Raw genomic sequence first — 15,255 nt, 5'->3', positions numbered from 1 at the left:
ATTGTATAATTTTGTCAGTTTGCAACATGTGAGAACATTAAATTCCACTTAGCTAAGGACCAAACCAATAACATATTACTTAAGAATCAATATCAATTAAGTACATGAAATAAGATTTAATAAAACAATGATACTGGTACAGTTGTCTTAAGGAGATTAGTTTATTATGGCTGTATTACCCATTTGTAATGTATCCTTCAATAATTTTGTAATTTTTAACTTTTATACTACAAACTGCAGAGATTATAGGAAAAATAATCAATCTTATCAATATTATTGAGCTAAACCTCCTTTTGTATTGAATCCACATCCTAAAATTGACTTGTCCTTGACCATTCTGGTGCAAAAGTTTATTCTGTCATGATTAACTTAGGCTATGATTTTATTAGGTGCAGTTACATTCCTTAATTTATGGGTATCTATTGTGTTTATGTAGACTGAGTTCTTTGGGTAGTTTTCCACACAACCACTGAATATGTTTATTTTCTGCTTACATCTCGTGTACCAGAGAAATGTTATATGACCTATCTTTAGCACACACAGAGATATTCAGTCCATACTGTGTATCTTTTGAACACATTGCTACAAATTTTACTGTTTTTCTTAGAGATTCATAATATGTATCCTCACCACACTTAGTAGTGTATTTTCAGATTCATCGGAATATAAGGCTATTGTCCAGAAACCTGGTTTCCTTTCCTTTTATTAGAAAATAATATTTAATACAAATGTATGTTGATGTTGAATAATCCATACAGCAGTTGTGGATGTGTTATCATGAGAAAGATGGAATAAAATGTAATCACATCAGTACAAAGTGTCATAGCTGAAGTGTAGAAAAACAAAACAGTGCCAATCACTTAATTATAATTATCTCCAGTTGTTACATGTGTGGTTGGACATACTAAACCACTTTCACCAATAACAAATAGGTAGGAAATCAAAAATAAAAACAATCATTCTGAAATTAAATATGAACATGAATACAGATATCCAAAAACGTCATGTTTATTTACAGAAATTAAGGAAACTATCCACAATGGAAACATTTTTGAATAAAACGCAAGAAATATTTAGTACTCACGTTCTGAGCTCTCCCAAGTGTTGTTGTTGTTGCGTATACGAGAAACTGGAATCAAATCGTAAGACCTAATGTTTTCTTACCTATTTCAATTTGTGTATAACTAACATGGTACTAAATGCTGAAAAAATAATTAAGAGCTTTGGTGCATAACATTTATCTACATTATCCTCCAATCATGTACAGAGCTTTATGAAACCAAACATATTCGCAAAATATATAGCTATTGTGCACTGGTGTAAATGGCAACCAAGAATATTTATTAGATTACACATTTCAGCATCTGACCCATTTATGTGAAGATGCACTGATGAGCAAAAATGTCATGAATACTGCCTGTGAGGAGAATGAATGCCACATGTTGTAATTTCATGACGCAATAAGCAGATTACACGCACATAAGCAGACCAGAAATTAACAAGAAATTGTTCTACCAACTAGATGGGTCACGAACACATAAATCCAATGACATAAGTGACTTTAGCAAAGGGCAGGTTACAGTGGCATTGCAGTTGGGAACTAGCACCTCAAAAGTGGTGAAGCTGGTAGGCTGGATCCATACTCCTTTTGTGAACAGCTGTGGAAAGTGGCTGAAAGGTGATAAATCGATAACCTTATAAAAACATGTAATACACCTATCCTTTATCACAAATCATGGAGGTCAGAGGCTTGCCTGCTCTGTGAAGCTGGAGATGTGGCAATATGTGGCATATCTAATTACGGACAACAATGCTTGAGGAGCCATACACGTTTTTGAACCCACAATTCCATGTACATTGTTGAACATAGGGTTACACGACATATGGTCACTGTATGTTTCCATACCAATCCACCAAAATGTTCAATTGGAACTGCAGTGGGCAAGGGATCATTGAGGCTATAATGAAGGTCAATGCAAATGTCAACTGTCAGGATGGGTGACATTTCCTATTACACCAGGTCAGTTGCCATGTCCAGATATGCTATCATCTAGGTGAATGGCACTAAGTGGAGGGCCCATTACGCTATGGGGACAGTCACTGGGGCTCCTTTGGGACATCTGGTAGAAACTGAAGGCATCATGACAGTTGCCAACTATGTGACCTTTATTGCTACTGCATAGATTCCTTCAATACTGATGTGCTCTCCCATGGTGAAGGCATCTTCCAGCAGGATAACTGTCCATGTCACATGTGCAGAACGACTCCACAGTCGTCTGAGTAGCATGGTACCTATCTCGACCACACTATGTAGCTGATCTGAACGTGTGGAATGCAACTGGTACAACATACATCCACACACACATAAACGACATGTGAAGTCCATATCATGTAGAACTGTCGAAGTATTGTGTTCCAAAGGCGGACAAACATGATATTAAGCAGGTTGCTGTATTTGTCGTTACATTTAGTAATGCAGGATTAGTACTAACAGAACATAAATGTACACTCTATTAATGTCACATACAGCAGACCTCTTGAGAAAATACATCTGAGTAAAATAATTGCCATAATCATGTTTCTCCAGTGATGAGTTTACTAGCCTGAGTGAAGGAAGTGCCATGAATATATTTTTGATGTCATTGTTTCTAAAATGCAGAGTTACAAGTACTACATGATGGCTATGTTTGGAATAATAAGCAGCAAGTCATCACCTATCCTCGGCCTTATACTGAATATTGCATGGTACGTATGATTACTAACAAACATATGGATTTATCACAATACACAATCTTCTTGTCTCAAGACTGATACGAAAAAACAGCAGTGTTAATGACAGAAACACATTTGATTCATGTTTCTTGAGTATTTAGTAATACAGTTTCTTGACATCTCAAGCTGCAGATATAGATTTTTATATTGTCACATTATCTGTTACCACTCTGTAGTACATATTACTGCACATTGTTTCACAATTATACCACATTTTTACGTTATTTCACTGGCATTACAATTTATGGTCCCCTTGCTTCATCCATTATTTTACAGGCCTTGAGGGCACCGACCAGGAAAACCTATTTACATGAACTAACACTTACTTGTAGTTTCTTTCTGATGTGAAGTAATGCATGTGTCTTGAGAGTACCCAATTGAGTGAAACTTCTGTTACAAATATCACATTTGAGAGGTTTCTTTCCAGTGTGAATTAATAAATGTTTCTTGAGATAACTTGACTGGGCAAACGATTTGTCACAAATCTCACATTTGTGAGGTTTTTTTCCAGTGTGAAGTAACATATGTTTCTTGAGATCGTTTGAGAAAGCAAAAGATTTCCCACAAGTCACACATTTGTGAGGTTTGTTTCCCGTGTGAACTAATGCATGTTTCTTGAGATAACCTGACTGGGCAAACGATTTGTCACAAATCACACATTTGTGCGGTTTTTTTCCAGTGTGAAGTAATACATGTTTCCTGAGATTGCTTGAGAAACCAAAAGATTTCCCACAAATTCCACATTTATGAGGTTTATTTCCAGTGTGAAGTAATACATGTTTCTTGAGGTGGTTTGAGAAAGCAAAAGATTTCCCACAAATCTCACATTTGTGGGGTTTCTTTCCTGTATGAATTAATTTGTGTGCCTTGAGACTGCTTGTCCAGACAAAAGATTTCCCACAAATCTCACATTTATGAGGTTTTTTTCCAGTGTGAAGTAATATATGTTTCTTGACATCGCTTGGGAAAGCAAAAGATTTCCCACAAGTCACACATTTGTGAGGTTTCTTCCCAGTGTGAACTAATGCGTGTTTCTTGAGATAACCTGACTGGCCAAACGATTTGTCACAAATCTCACATTTGTGAGGTTTTTTTCCAGTGTGAAGTAATATGTGTTTCTTGACATCGCATGGGAAAGCAAAAGATTTTCCACAAATATCGCATTTGTGAGGTTTCTTTCCAGTGTGAAGTAATCCATGTTTCTTGAGTTTGCCTGCCCCAGCAAAAGATTTGCCACAAATGTCACATTTGTGGGTTCTGTTTGCAGTAAGTCGATCACCCTGGGAACAGACATTAACAGTTGTAGATAAAGTTCCAAAATGATTTGTTTCCTCTGTATCACTTGTCATATGTGTGTTACCTATGTCACTAGCAGACCTGTTTACAGCTTTCCATGATTTCTTGTATGAATTCAGCTTGTGTTCTGTGACAGAAACTTCTGGCTCACTATCCGAGAAGATACTGCTTTGATGCTCATCACTATAGCCATATTTTTCATGGTTGCCAGTAGTTAAGACATGATTATTCTCACTCATTCTCAAATGTTTTTTCAAACGAACATTACTGTCAAATACGTCACCACACCACTTACAAACATACAAAGGTGGTTGCATGCCATCAATGTGCATAAACACATGCTTTATGAATCTGTATTTTGAAGGAAACCTCTGTTGGCAGAAATTACAGCTATATACATGTAATTCCTTTTCCCTCATACTATAGTTATATCGCATGGCAACTGTGCAGTTCTTATCAACAGTCATATCTTCTGTATTGGTACCAAACTCGTGTGTTGACTTCATGTCTATCACCAACTCATCCTGGACCAGTCTATGGTGGCAAGTTTCTTCACATGATATCCCACAGCTCCCTCCAGTACACTGAGTCAATCTGAAGAGTAAGGAGGAGAATGTTAAATATTGATATACGTACAAGAAAGAAAATATTTTAGTGTCCATAAATCCAGTACTATAAGCGAGAATTCATAAAAGTGCATAAGAAATTACATATATCGTAACTGTTAGTGATTTAAAATTATAATATACCACCAGAAGGAAGGAACTGATGAGGTAAAAATAATGAGTCACTGCCAATTGATTTTTAGAAGAGAATTGAAATAAAATTGTATCAAAAAAATTTTCAGTTACATGTTTTCATTAAAAAAGATTTAATTAAGAGAAATGATTTTTAAATTTTTCTCTTCTATTATCTTAGCTCTGTAAATGGCTTTGCTGTGCCTGGCAAACACTTCCACCTTTGGAAATGATAAATGTATTTCACCTAGTAAACAGATTTTTTTGTTTGATTCCCAATAAGTCAAGAACTAGTGCAAGCATAAATATTTTGATTAGGTATGTTGTATGGATGTTAATCAGGTAGATAATGACTGTTCATGAACAATAATCAATGACATCAATCTATGGAAAAAAATTGCATACTAATGAATGAATGTGAATGACATACTTGCAGACTGTGTTTTTGGCACTGCAACTTATATGAAGCGTTGCACAACTGGAAATACTGTCTAAAAAGATTGAAATGGTTGTAAATTTTCCAGTACATTTGCAGTGAGCCTTTTTGAAACTTTTTACATTTGTTCACCTGACACTGCAGAACACAAATGACTGAAGGATACAACCACAAATACCACATCACCCATTAAACATTGCAGGCTGACACTACATATCGAGTGGCAGTGATAACAGCTGATGTGTGAGTTACCCCTGTAGTATCTGGGTCCCATAATTCCACCTGCAGTTAAACCCTTTCCCACAGAACAGAACTGTGATGCCTTTCATGTCCCCAGTTTGTGCATCATGTTGCACATGAAAGATCACAAACTACTGAAGGCATACATGCTCCATGGTTTCTTTTGTTCTAAGTTTTAACTTTTTTGCATTGTGTTTGGTATATAGTTCTGTTTGGCATGGTATCTGGTAAATTTCGAATGCTTTTGAACTCTTAATTGGGATCACAAGGGTTTTGTTAACGTAACTAGTATCATTGTGTCAGATTCTAGAAGTTGACAAGTAAATGACTAAATATTGTAACTTTTTTTAACTCAGTTAGTGAGAACAAGTATTTTCATAGATATGGAACTGAAGTAACAGAATATAAATAATGAAGAAAGTAATCAAAAACTATGCAAGTGAGGTTTCAAGCAAATGCCTTTCTATTTCTTAAAGTAGTAGAAATAAAACTTACAATTAGAATTTTATGCTATTCCACTCAACCACAAACCAGATAAAGAATAGAATTTCTGGAGAACTTCAACAATACATAAATTTTTATGTTAATTATTTGTGAATTGTTTTAGAGACCTCCATGTAAGAGTTGTGTAGGTACTGGGTACTTGTGTCATATCCTTAATAATTACCACAGAACGTTTTTTGTGGCAGGTACATTCATGAACTATTCATGCAGTGATGATGGAAACGCACATGTATTTTATCAACACACATACTATAGCCTGAACAGTAATACTGCTGATAGTTTACACATTTGTTAAAATATTTGGCACTATCGCTGTTACCTCTACTTTATTCCTTCTTTTGTCCTCTCAATTACCAAACCAAAGAACTGTCATTTAGAACAAAAATCGTTTCTTACATACCCTCTACATACTCCAGTACCCCTCTATTGTACAATTAGTGGTGTTGGTGGATTAATGGGACTTCGTACCCTTTACTTGGTCTTTCAGCCAACGCTGTTTGCGAAGTGCCATTTGCAATATTGTCAACGCATTTGATGCCAGAGTTGGAGACTGCTGTGGATACAAGAAAGCCTATTAAAGCTTTTACTCAGAAAAATTAATATCATGCAAAGAAGGTATGTTCTTTTGAACATTTTTATATTATCAAGATTTTGTTTCTTCACTGTTGAATATCATCTAAAATATCTTGAGGGAAAAGTAGACCTGGTTTCTTGTACAATGTCTCGATTTCTACCCATCACATCACCAGTAAGTTACAGGACAGCAATCTCCGAAGCAATGTTCTATTATCCAGCACAAACATTGCTTGGATTGTGCATTTCTCCATTTGAAAGAGTTTCCCCTACCATAAAAGCAGGAATCATGGTGATTGACTATCCTCTGTTGTCATTATCATTTCCTCGTCCACCAGCACCACCACCACCACCACCACCACCACCACCACCCCAGGCCCTCTTCTGAAATTGTATCACCAATTTGCATCATGTAATGTTGATGAATATTACTGTCATCCAGAACTTCTTAAATCATTTATCTAAAATACACGTTGAAGTACGGTTCTCTTACTCTGAGAACTCATGGATGATGATGGGTTAGTGGGGCGCTCAACTGCCTGGTCATCAGCACCTGCACAAAGTACCAATTTTTACACAGTCCAATGCAGCGACTTTCAAGAATTATAATGATGAAATTACGAGGACAGCACAAACACCCAGTCACTGGGCAGAGAAAGTACCCCAACCAGGCCATAAATCGAACCTGGGACCCCATGATACATAAGCAGCAATGCTAGCTACTAGAACATGAGCTATGGATAGAACTCATGGAGAATAATAAGTCTGTTATGGCTGGTTTGAATGGTTAGAGATGTCGCACACACTGAATATTGTAAAAGACACTGACAGAAGACACCATAATTATAACACAGTAATAACAATAAACACAAGCTGCTGATAAGAAACCCTGCTGAGTAGTAATCGTTGAACGAGTGTGGTATCTCTGTTAGATGTCCCAGTAGCTTTATTATGAATTTATGAAGTGTAAAACTGTCTAAACAGCACCCTGTTTCCATAACAAGAAGGCAATCCGAGGCATTTTAAGTGATTGTAATTAAACTGACAGTGTTCTGGATGCTGCTGTGTGAGCTCTATACTTTGCAAGATGCTGTGACATTTTAGGATGTTCATTAACAAGTGTCCTCACTGAGTACACTGAAAAATAATATTTCCACTTTCCGCCACCAGATGATAATATGGCGCTACAAGCAGTGAGAACGAGATATCAGTGCAGGAAAGGGGAGAAACGATCAGACCAATGATAATGGTGGTTCTGGTATGTTTATTAGGATATGATGAAAGTTACATGTTCAAAATGGTCTATTGATTGTGCAACATGCTGTATCCATGACAGGGCATGGTTGCCTACAGCATATTCAGTGTAATCAGACTGTCATCATATGATATCCTTCGGATCAGGAGTATCTGCATACATCCCCAACATCCAAATGTCACAAGTACATAGGTTGGGGATCTCTGAAGCCATGTTTCTTGACACAGTCTAGATATCATGTGGATGATACAGAAGAGTTGGAGGGGGCAGAGGGAGGGGGGGACAGATGACAGGGGGATGGGGGAGGAAGGACAGGAGCGAGGGGGTAGGGGGAAAGGACGGGAGCGAGAGGTGAGGGGGAGAGGACAGGGGGAGGGGGGAGAGAAAACGGGAGCGGGGTGGAGAGAGGACTGGAGGGGGGGAGATTGGACGGGAGTGAGGGGGGGTTGGGAGTGAAGGGGGGAGATGGGGGGAGGCAGGAGAGAGGGGGTGCCAGGAGTGATGGGGCGGAGGCAGTACCGAGAGGGGGGAGACAGGAGTGAATGGGGGAGGCAGGACCGAGGGGGGGGAGGCTGGACCGAGGGGGGGGGAGGCAGGAGCGAGGGGAGGGGGAGGAAGGAGCGAGGGGAGGGGGAGGCAGGAGCGAGGGGAGGGGGAGGCAGGAGCGAGGGGAGGGGGAGGCAGGAGCGAGGGGAGGGGGAGGCAGGAGCGAGGGGAGGGGGAGGCAGGAGCGAGGGGAGGGGGAGGCAGGAGCGAGGGGAGGGGGAGGCAGGAGCGAGGGGGGGAGGCAGGAGCGAGGGGGGGAGGCAGGAGCGAGGGGGGGAGGCAGGAGCGAGGGGGGGAGGCAGGAGCGAGGGGGGGAGGCAGGAGCGAGGGGGGGAGGCAGGAGCGAGGGGGGGAGGCAGGAGCGAGGGGGGGAGGCAGGAGCGAGGGGGGGAGGCAGGAGCGAGGGGGGGAGGCAGGAGCGAGGGGGGGAGGCAGGAGCGAGGGGGGAGGCAGGAGCGGGGGGGACAGGAGCGGGGGGGACAGGAGCGGGGGGGGACAGGAGTGAGGGGGGACAGGAGTGAGGGGGGGACAGGAGTGAGGGGGGGACAGGAGTGAGGGGGGGACAGGAGTGAGGGGGGGACAGGAGTGAGGGGGGGACAGGAGTGAGGGGGGGACAGGAGTGAGGGGGGGACAGGAGTGAGGGGGGAGACAGGAGTGAGGGGGGAGACAGGAGTGAGGGGGGAGACAGGAGTGAGGTGGGAGACAGGAGTGAGGGGGGAGACAGGAGTGAGGTGGGAGACAGGAGTGAGGGGGAGACAGGAGTGAGGGGGGGACAGGAGTGAGGGGGGGACAGGAGTGAGGGGGGGACAGGAGTGAGGGGGGGACAGGAGTGAGGGGGGACAGGAGTGAGGGGGGACAGGAGTGAGGGAGGGACAGGAGTGAGGGGGGACAGGAGTGAGGGGGGGACAGGAGTGAGAGGGGGACAGGAGTGAGGGGGGGACAGGAGTGAGGGGGGAGACAGGAGTGAGGGGGGAGACAGGAGTGAGGTGGGAGACAGGAGTGAGGTGGGAGACAGGAGTGAGGTGGGAGACAGGAGTGAGGTGGGAGACAGGAGTGAGGTGGGAGACAGGAGTGAGGGGGGGACAGAAGTGAGAGGGGGACAGGAGTGAGGGGGGAGACAGGAGTGAGGGGGGAGACAGGAGTGAGGTGGGAGACAGGAGTGAGGTGGGAGACAGGAGTGAGGTGGGAGACAGGAGTGAGGTGGGAGACAGGAGTGAGGGGGGGACAGGAGTGAGGGGGGGTACAGGAGTGAGGGGGGGAGAGGAGTGAGGGGGGGAGAGGAGTAAGGGGGGACAGGAGTGAGGGGGGAGAGGAGTGTGGGGGGGACAGGAGTGAGGGGGGGACAGGAGTGAGGGGGGACAGGAGTGAGGGGGGGACAGGAGTGAGGGGGGGTCAGGAGTGAGGGGGGGACAGGAGTGAGGGGGGACAGGAGTGAGGGGTGGAAGAAAGCAACTAGGGCCTGAGGCCCACAGGACAAAGGGTATATGGGAGGGGAGGGGGAATGGAAGGAATGAGGACTCTCCTGTCTCCTCCCAGTCCTTTGGCTAATTTTATGTGTAGCAGCTCCTATTCCTAGTGCAGTTCAGATGCATGTCATATTTCACTGATATGAGCATAAGCACCCAGCCTTTAACACTTTCGCTGCGGCTGATGCTGGTAAGTGTCACAACAAGCCACAAGCCCGTGCGGGTGTCGCTTAGAGGCGTCCGCGCTCACTGTCGGATTACTCAGTCTAGTTGCAGCTTCTAGGCTAGCATCAATGCGTGTACACTTCTGTGTGGTCAGTTATCGAACTTATGTTGTTCGTAATGGCGGCTAATGAACCGGCACCTGGACCTTCCAATGTGAAAAGGAGCAGGAAAAGTGTTAAATTAACAGAGGAACAGTTACTTAGTGTACTAGACGACAGTGATTTTCTGTGTAGTGAGGACCAGGCATACCATGGAGATTATCACTTAGAGGCTGCAGAGGAACTGCAGAGTGATGGTAGCGTGGAAGCACAGCTTTCGAATCCTCTTTCGTGACAGTTCCGATTCTGACGATACAGATCACGACGATTGTGTGGAAATCGACGACGAAAAAGAGCCAGACCTGTCACACGGAGATAATCCAGGTGAGTCCTGGCATAAAGAACCACATAATATGCAGTATCACCCATTCACGAAGAAGAAGTTTTGCAAATTCATCCTGCTGGCAATTCTCCTATGGATTTCTTCAGATTATTGGTAACACACGAATTTATGCAACTTGTAGTTGACGAAACGAACGTTAACGCAGTCAACATATTGCTGAGCGAAAATACCAAAGAGGGATCTAGGATCTGTAAATGGAAACCTCTTAGTATAGGCGAAATACTAGTTTTCCTGGGTGTTTCGTTACATATGGGTAACGTTAAATATCCGCGATTACAAGACTACTTGAAGAAAGAACCACTGTTTGAGAATAGAGGAATAGCGATGAGTATAAGCAGAGACCGGTATTTGATCATATTACGCTCTCTGCATTTTGAAAAAAATCCACATCCAGTAAACCCGAAACGAAACGATCGTTTATATAAGATACGACCTATATTGGATTATTTCAACACGAGAATGTCTCAAGTGTATTACCCGGGAAGAGATTTATCAACAGATGCATCAGTAATTCTTTGGAGGGGAAGATTGTCATTTAGACAACACATAAAAAGCAAACGTAATAAATATGGCATTAAGATGTACATGCTCAACAATCCAAACGGTTTCATAAATAATTGCGCTGTACACACGGGAAGTAGTGGAGATATGGGGCGAAAAGGTCTATAATAAATGTAGACGGCTAATTCTCTCATACCAGGAGCAAACATGCTACTAAATTGACGACCTCTATCACAGTCAATCTGAAAAAATGCGCATTTGAAGTAAATATAATTTGAAATGAATCCAGTTTCCTTTTTTTTTTTTTCTTCTTAAGAATTAGCATTTTGGAATCCAAATTTTTGCTGAATACAGTGGATTTGTTGCTTGTTTGAACTGTATTTTTTGTTACATTATCAACAAATCACGAACATCTAAATGACGCCTGTGACCCCTATAGGTGTCAGACAGCAAACAGACTTTAATTAAGCTTCGGCTGTATTGTGTTCATGTTTTAAAGTAATGCATCTAAGGTGTCATCATTAAGTCAGTATAGAACATGATCCTACAGATCTTACAAGGTATTGAAGTCAGCCTGTAGCTCAGGTGTGCTTAGGAGCGTCGGCTACGAGCGGCACCTGCCGATTCAGAGTGCTACCCAGCCTGCACTGGAGAGTTGCGCGCCTGCACCGATGCCGCAGCGGAAGTCTTTACTCCCACGGCCAGTGCTCCAGCAACTTTCCTGAAGCACACATTGCCCTGTGCATCTCACGTCTCTGAGCCCACTATGTCATATCACAGTACAACAACTAACATGTATGAAGTACTGCGTATGTTGGAATTGTTTAAAATGCCTGTCCATACAAGAAACGTTTAAGAACTGATCTATCTGTAACTCTCATTATGTTTTGTTACTATTGTATTAGTAGCAGGTTGTACTTTCTTTTTTAAATATCTATGCACAGCACTCTCACAGCATTTGCATATTGACAATGACTGATGAAGACATAGACAGTAAGCATTAAAAACAAAAAAGAAATCACACTGCTAAGTATTCGATTTTCTATATTCAGTTAATTTACTTTTTGTCCACGGCACGCTGTAATGGGAGTGCTGATGATGAAGATATTGAAGTAACTTGCTGTTGCTGTGGTATCTCAGAAAATGTAATGGGAATACTGTTGGTAAATATGTGAAGAGCAACTGGCTCTGCGACCACTACCAGCCACACCACCTAAACGTTCTAAGCCCAACAGATCCTCTTACATATGTAAAACGACGATGATGCCTGATCTATATGTACATGATTACTCTGCCATTCATAATTACGGGCCTGGCAGCAGGTCATCGAACCATCATTTTTAATCTACTTCTCCACCATTCCACTCTCGCTGCATAACATTGCATGTGGCTGTGAGAAGGTCAATACCCGCTAAAGAAGTGTCAATACCCGCTAAACTGAACACAAAAGAAACTGTCCACGGGGATATACCGACGAATCAGCTGTAGCGGCCCAAGTTTTTAAAGATGGTGATCATGAAATAAAATTTAGTGACAAGCGTGTTGGCCAGGACGTCTATTATTATGCACATATGTATAGGAAAGCTATAGAGATTCAGGAACACCACAATAATTTCGACAGAAAAGAGGAAGGCTTACAGTTACACAGGATATGGTGGTCGCCTTTCCACCAACCATTTGACGATCGATTACATTCGATAGAGAATAATTACGTTAGTCAGAGAGAGACTTACAGTCGGTCCCACGTGACATATGTTGGTGCACTTTATATGAACAGGAATTCCACTGCCTGGCAGCCATCATTGACTCACCTCCAAAGATGTTGCCCGCAGCTGGCAACGAAACGTCAGGAAGAAGTCGTTTTACAGATCGGAAACGGCATCTCAGCCCAGAACTTTTAACTGATCGCTACCCATACTACCTTAGAGGAACTACCTACTTAAATTTCACTACAAGGTAAACTACTTCCACCAGCAATGAACACTACACCACCAACTGTATTTCATCTATTCTTTGTGAACATAGTTAGATCTCTTGAAAAATTTCAGCTGAACTTATTTCCATTCCTTTATTGTGGCTGTATCTACCTTCTTTCGGTGTTCTACTTGCAGCCTTTGAAACTGAAGACCCTCTAACCTAAAAAAGCCCAGTCTCCTCTACACATCCCCTTACTCGTGCAACTGCTTCCTTTGTGTTGTTGACTCCTGAACCACTTAGCAGAACGCGTAAATCCACCACCTTTTGGCGCCAGTCGAGGAATCTGCAACCTACAAAGTCGCAGAACTGTCTGTGACTCTAATTCAGACCTTCACTCCACTCTGTACCAATGAACCACTTTCAGTTCTGCCCACGATGCTACAGATGGTGAGCTCCACCACCTCGCAAGCAAGACTGGGTGGTCACTTGAAACTAGAGAGAACCTCTTCCAATCCTATGTGGAACATATTGTGAGCACCAATGTGAGCCACCACCATGCTTTTCATGGCATTTGGAGGCACCCATTCCTTATCTGTAAAGACTCCTCCCAGTATGCATACAGAATGCACATTGGATCCCTTCTCCTCCTATGCAGTCGTATCTCTAAATGGTGCCATTACATACGTAACATCTGAGCTTCCAATTACCAGTAGTACTACCCTCTGTGAATGCCCAGTCTTGCACGCTGAGAGGCTTCCTCTGGAACATGGAATAAACTTCATCTGGCTCATGGATTTCATGAGCCATGGACAGCACCTGAATCTGTTAATCTGACGACCTGAGTAGGCTCTCCAATCACCAACATGGAAATTCTTTCACTACCACCCACATGCTGAAATGACTTCCCACTCAACTGCAAGTGAGAGATCAATCTCAGTGTGGACAGTACCCAAGGTGACTGCAGCAGTGCACCAATTGGTGGACAACACTGCCTGGAGCTGGCAATGAAGAATCATCAACTTGATTCAGACTTGAACACAGCCGTTACTGTATCTGTCCGTACCAGAGTTGGCATAGTAAATACACTGACATATAAAAAATATTGAAGGTAAGGAACACTGACAAAATTTCATATAAGTCGCTTCTTATTTTAGATGTGTCAGCTCATAGTACTCTGATGTGCTACTGCTGCTACTATGAGAGCTACCACTGGACTGGGCTATCTAAGTGTTGCACATTAGGTAAAACAAATGAGTGATGCAATGCAGACAGTGGTTCTATGCACTACACAGTTAATAAAGTGTATAAATGTGCCTGATAAATACACAAATGTGCAGAAAATACGGGAGTTGAAGCTAAATAATAATAATAAAGCAATAATAATAATAAAGTAATAATAAAATAATACAATTATAACTATAATAGTAGTAGATGTTGCGAAAATATACTTACAGCAACTGATAAATAATTCGCTCATCCAAAGTCCCTGTTGTGAGCCAGTTTAATTATTAATGCTGATGCTGATTAACAGAGAAAATGTGCAAATAAGCTTCTAACTAACACCACGTGCCTTCCTTGCAGGAAAGATGAAGTCATTGCAGCAGCAGGCATCTGGTGTCAACATAAAGCTGTTCAATCAAACCTACTGTTCGAATACCAGTGGGTGTAAGCACGTCAGTGTCTCTGTAATATTGAATAGGGAGTTCTAATAAGTGGAATTAATTGAAAACCATATATTTAGTGATGACAAAGTAATATTATCCTTGGATGAATGACATTGACCACACAATATGTCAAAGCTAATTTCAGCCTTGTTACACAAAAACGTTTGCTCTCCCCTGCTGTTACCAGGTCATCATACCATCTCTGTACGGGATTCAATTGGTACAGTTAAAGTATTTAACAACATAAGGAGCACAGATCTACTGTAGCAGACTTTTAACAGTTTAATGAAATGCAGTACAGGATGAGCTAATGCGTTGGCAAAAAAGGCAGTCACATATCCTCCAATTCAACAGCACATTGTGCAGTTACCTAGTGTCCATAGCTTGCCAAACTCTCCATTCACTGGAAAATACCATAGCTCGACTTGATGATGCATTCTCTGCACTGACTGTAGTGGAAATGTATGATTCAACATTACCAGATGTGGGCACTGAATTACAGTCTTATTTAAGTTTGTTTATATACCCAGTTGCGAGTAAGAGTTTACAAAAACTCTTCATTTCAATGTAAATAAACAGTTACCACCACAACCAAGTGGACGAAAGTCTCACCACAAGAGTCTTTAAATGACTGGTCCTGCAATGATGAAGGTAGAAACCAGAAGAACAAGACGAATGGATC

The 15,255-nt window shown here is 42.1% G+C and overlaps 1 protein-coding gene across 3 annotated transcripts in view; it reads right to left on the bottom strand.

The window, feature by feature from the left end:
- Positions 1-292: 292 nt before the first annotated feature.
- The window catches only part of LOC126108792 (uncharacterized), a 110,415-nt gene continuing 95,452 nt past the window's right edge, over positions 293-15,255 (bottom strand). The window contains exon 6 of one of the 3 annotated variants that reach the window (XM_049914150.1): positions 293-1,129. In XM_049914150.1, the coding sequence (XP_049770107.1) occupies positions 1,031-1,129 (99 nt within the window). In that variant the 3' untranslated portion in view covers positions 293-1,030. Of the gene's footprint in view, positions 1,130-4,476; positions 4,663-14,367; positions 14,593-15,255 lie in introns of those variants that run through there. The other 2 variants (XM_049914151.1, XM_049914149.1) reach the window with 2 other exon arrangements.

The sequence above is a fragment of the Schistocerca cancellata genome, chromosome 11 (genome assembly GCF_023864275.1).
Source record: "Schistocerca cancellata isolate TAMUIC-IGC-003103 chromosome 11, iqSchCanc2.1, whole genome shotgun sequence".
NCBI lineage: Eukaryota > Metazoa > Arthropoda > Insecta > Orthoptera > Acrididae > Schistocerca > Schistocerca cancellata.
Note: the sequence above shows the minus strand (reverse complement) of the source record. Positions and strands in the feature narration are given on the sequence as shown.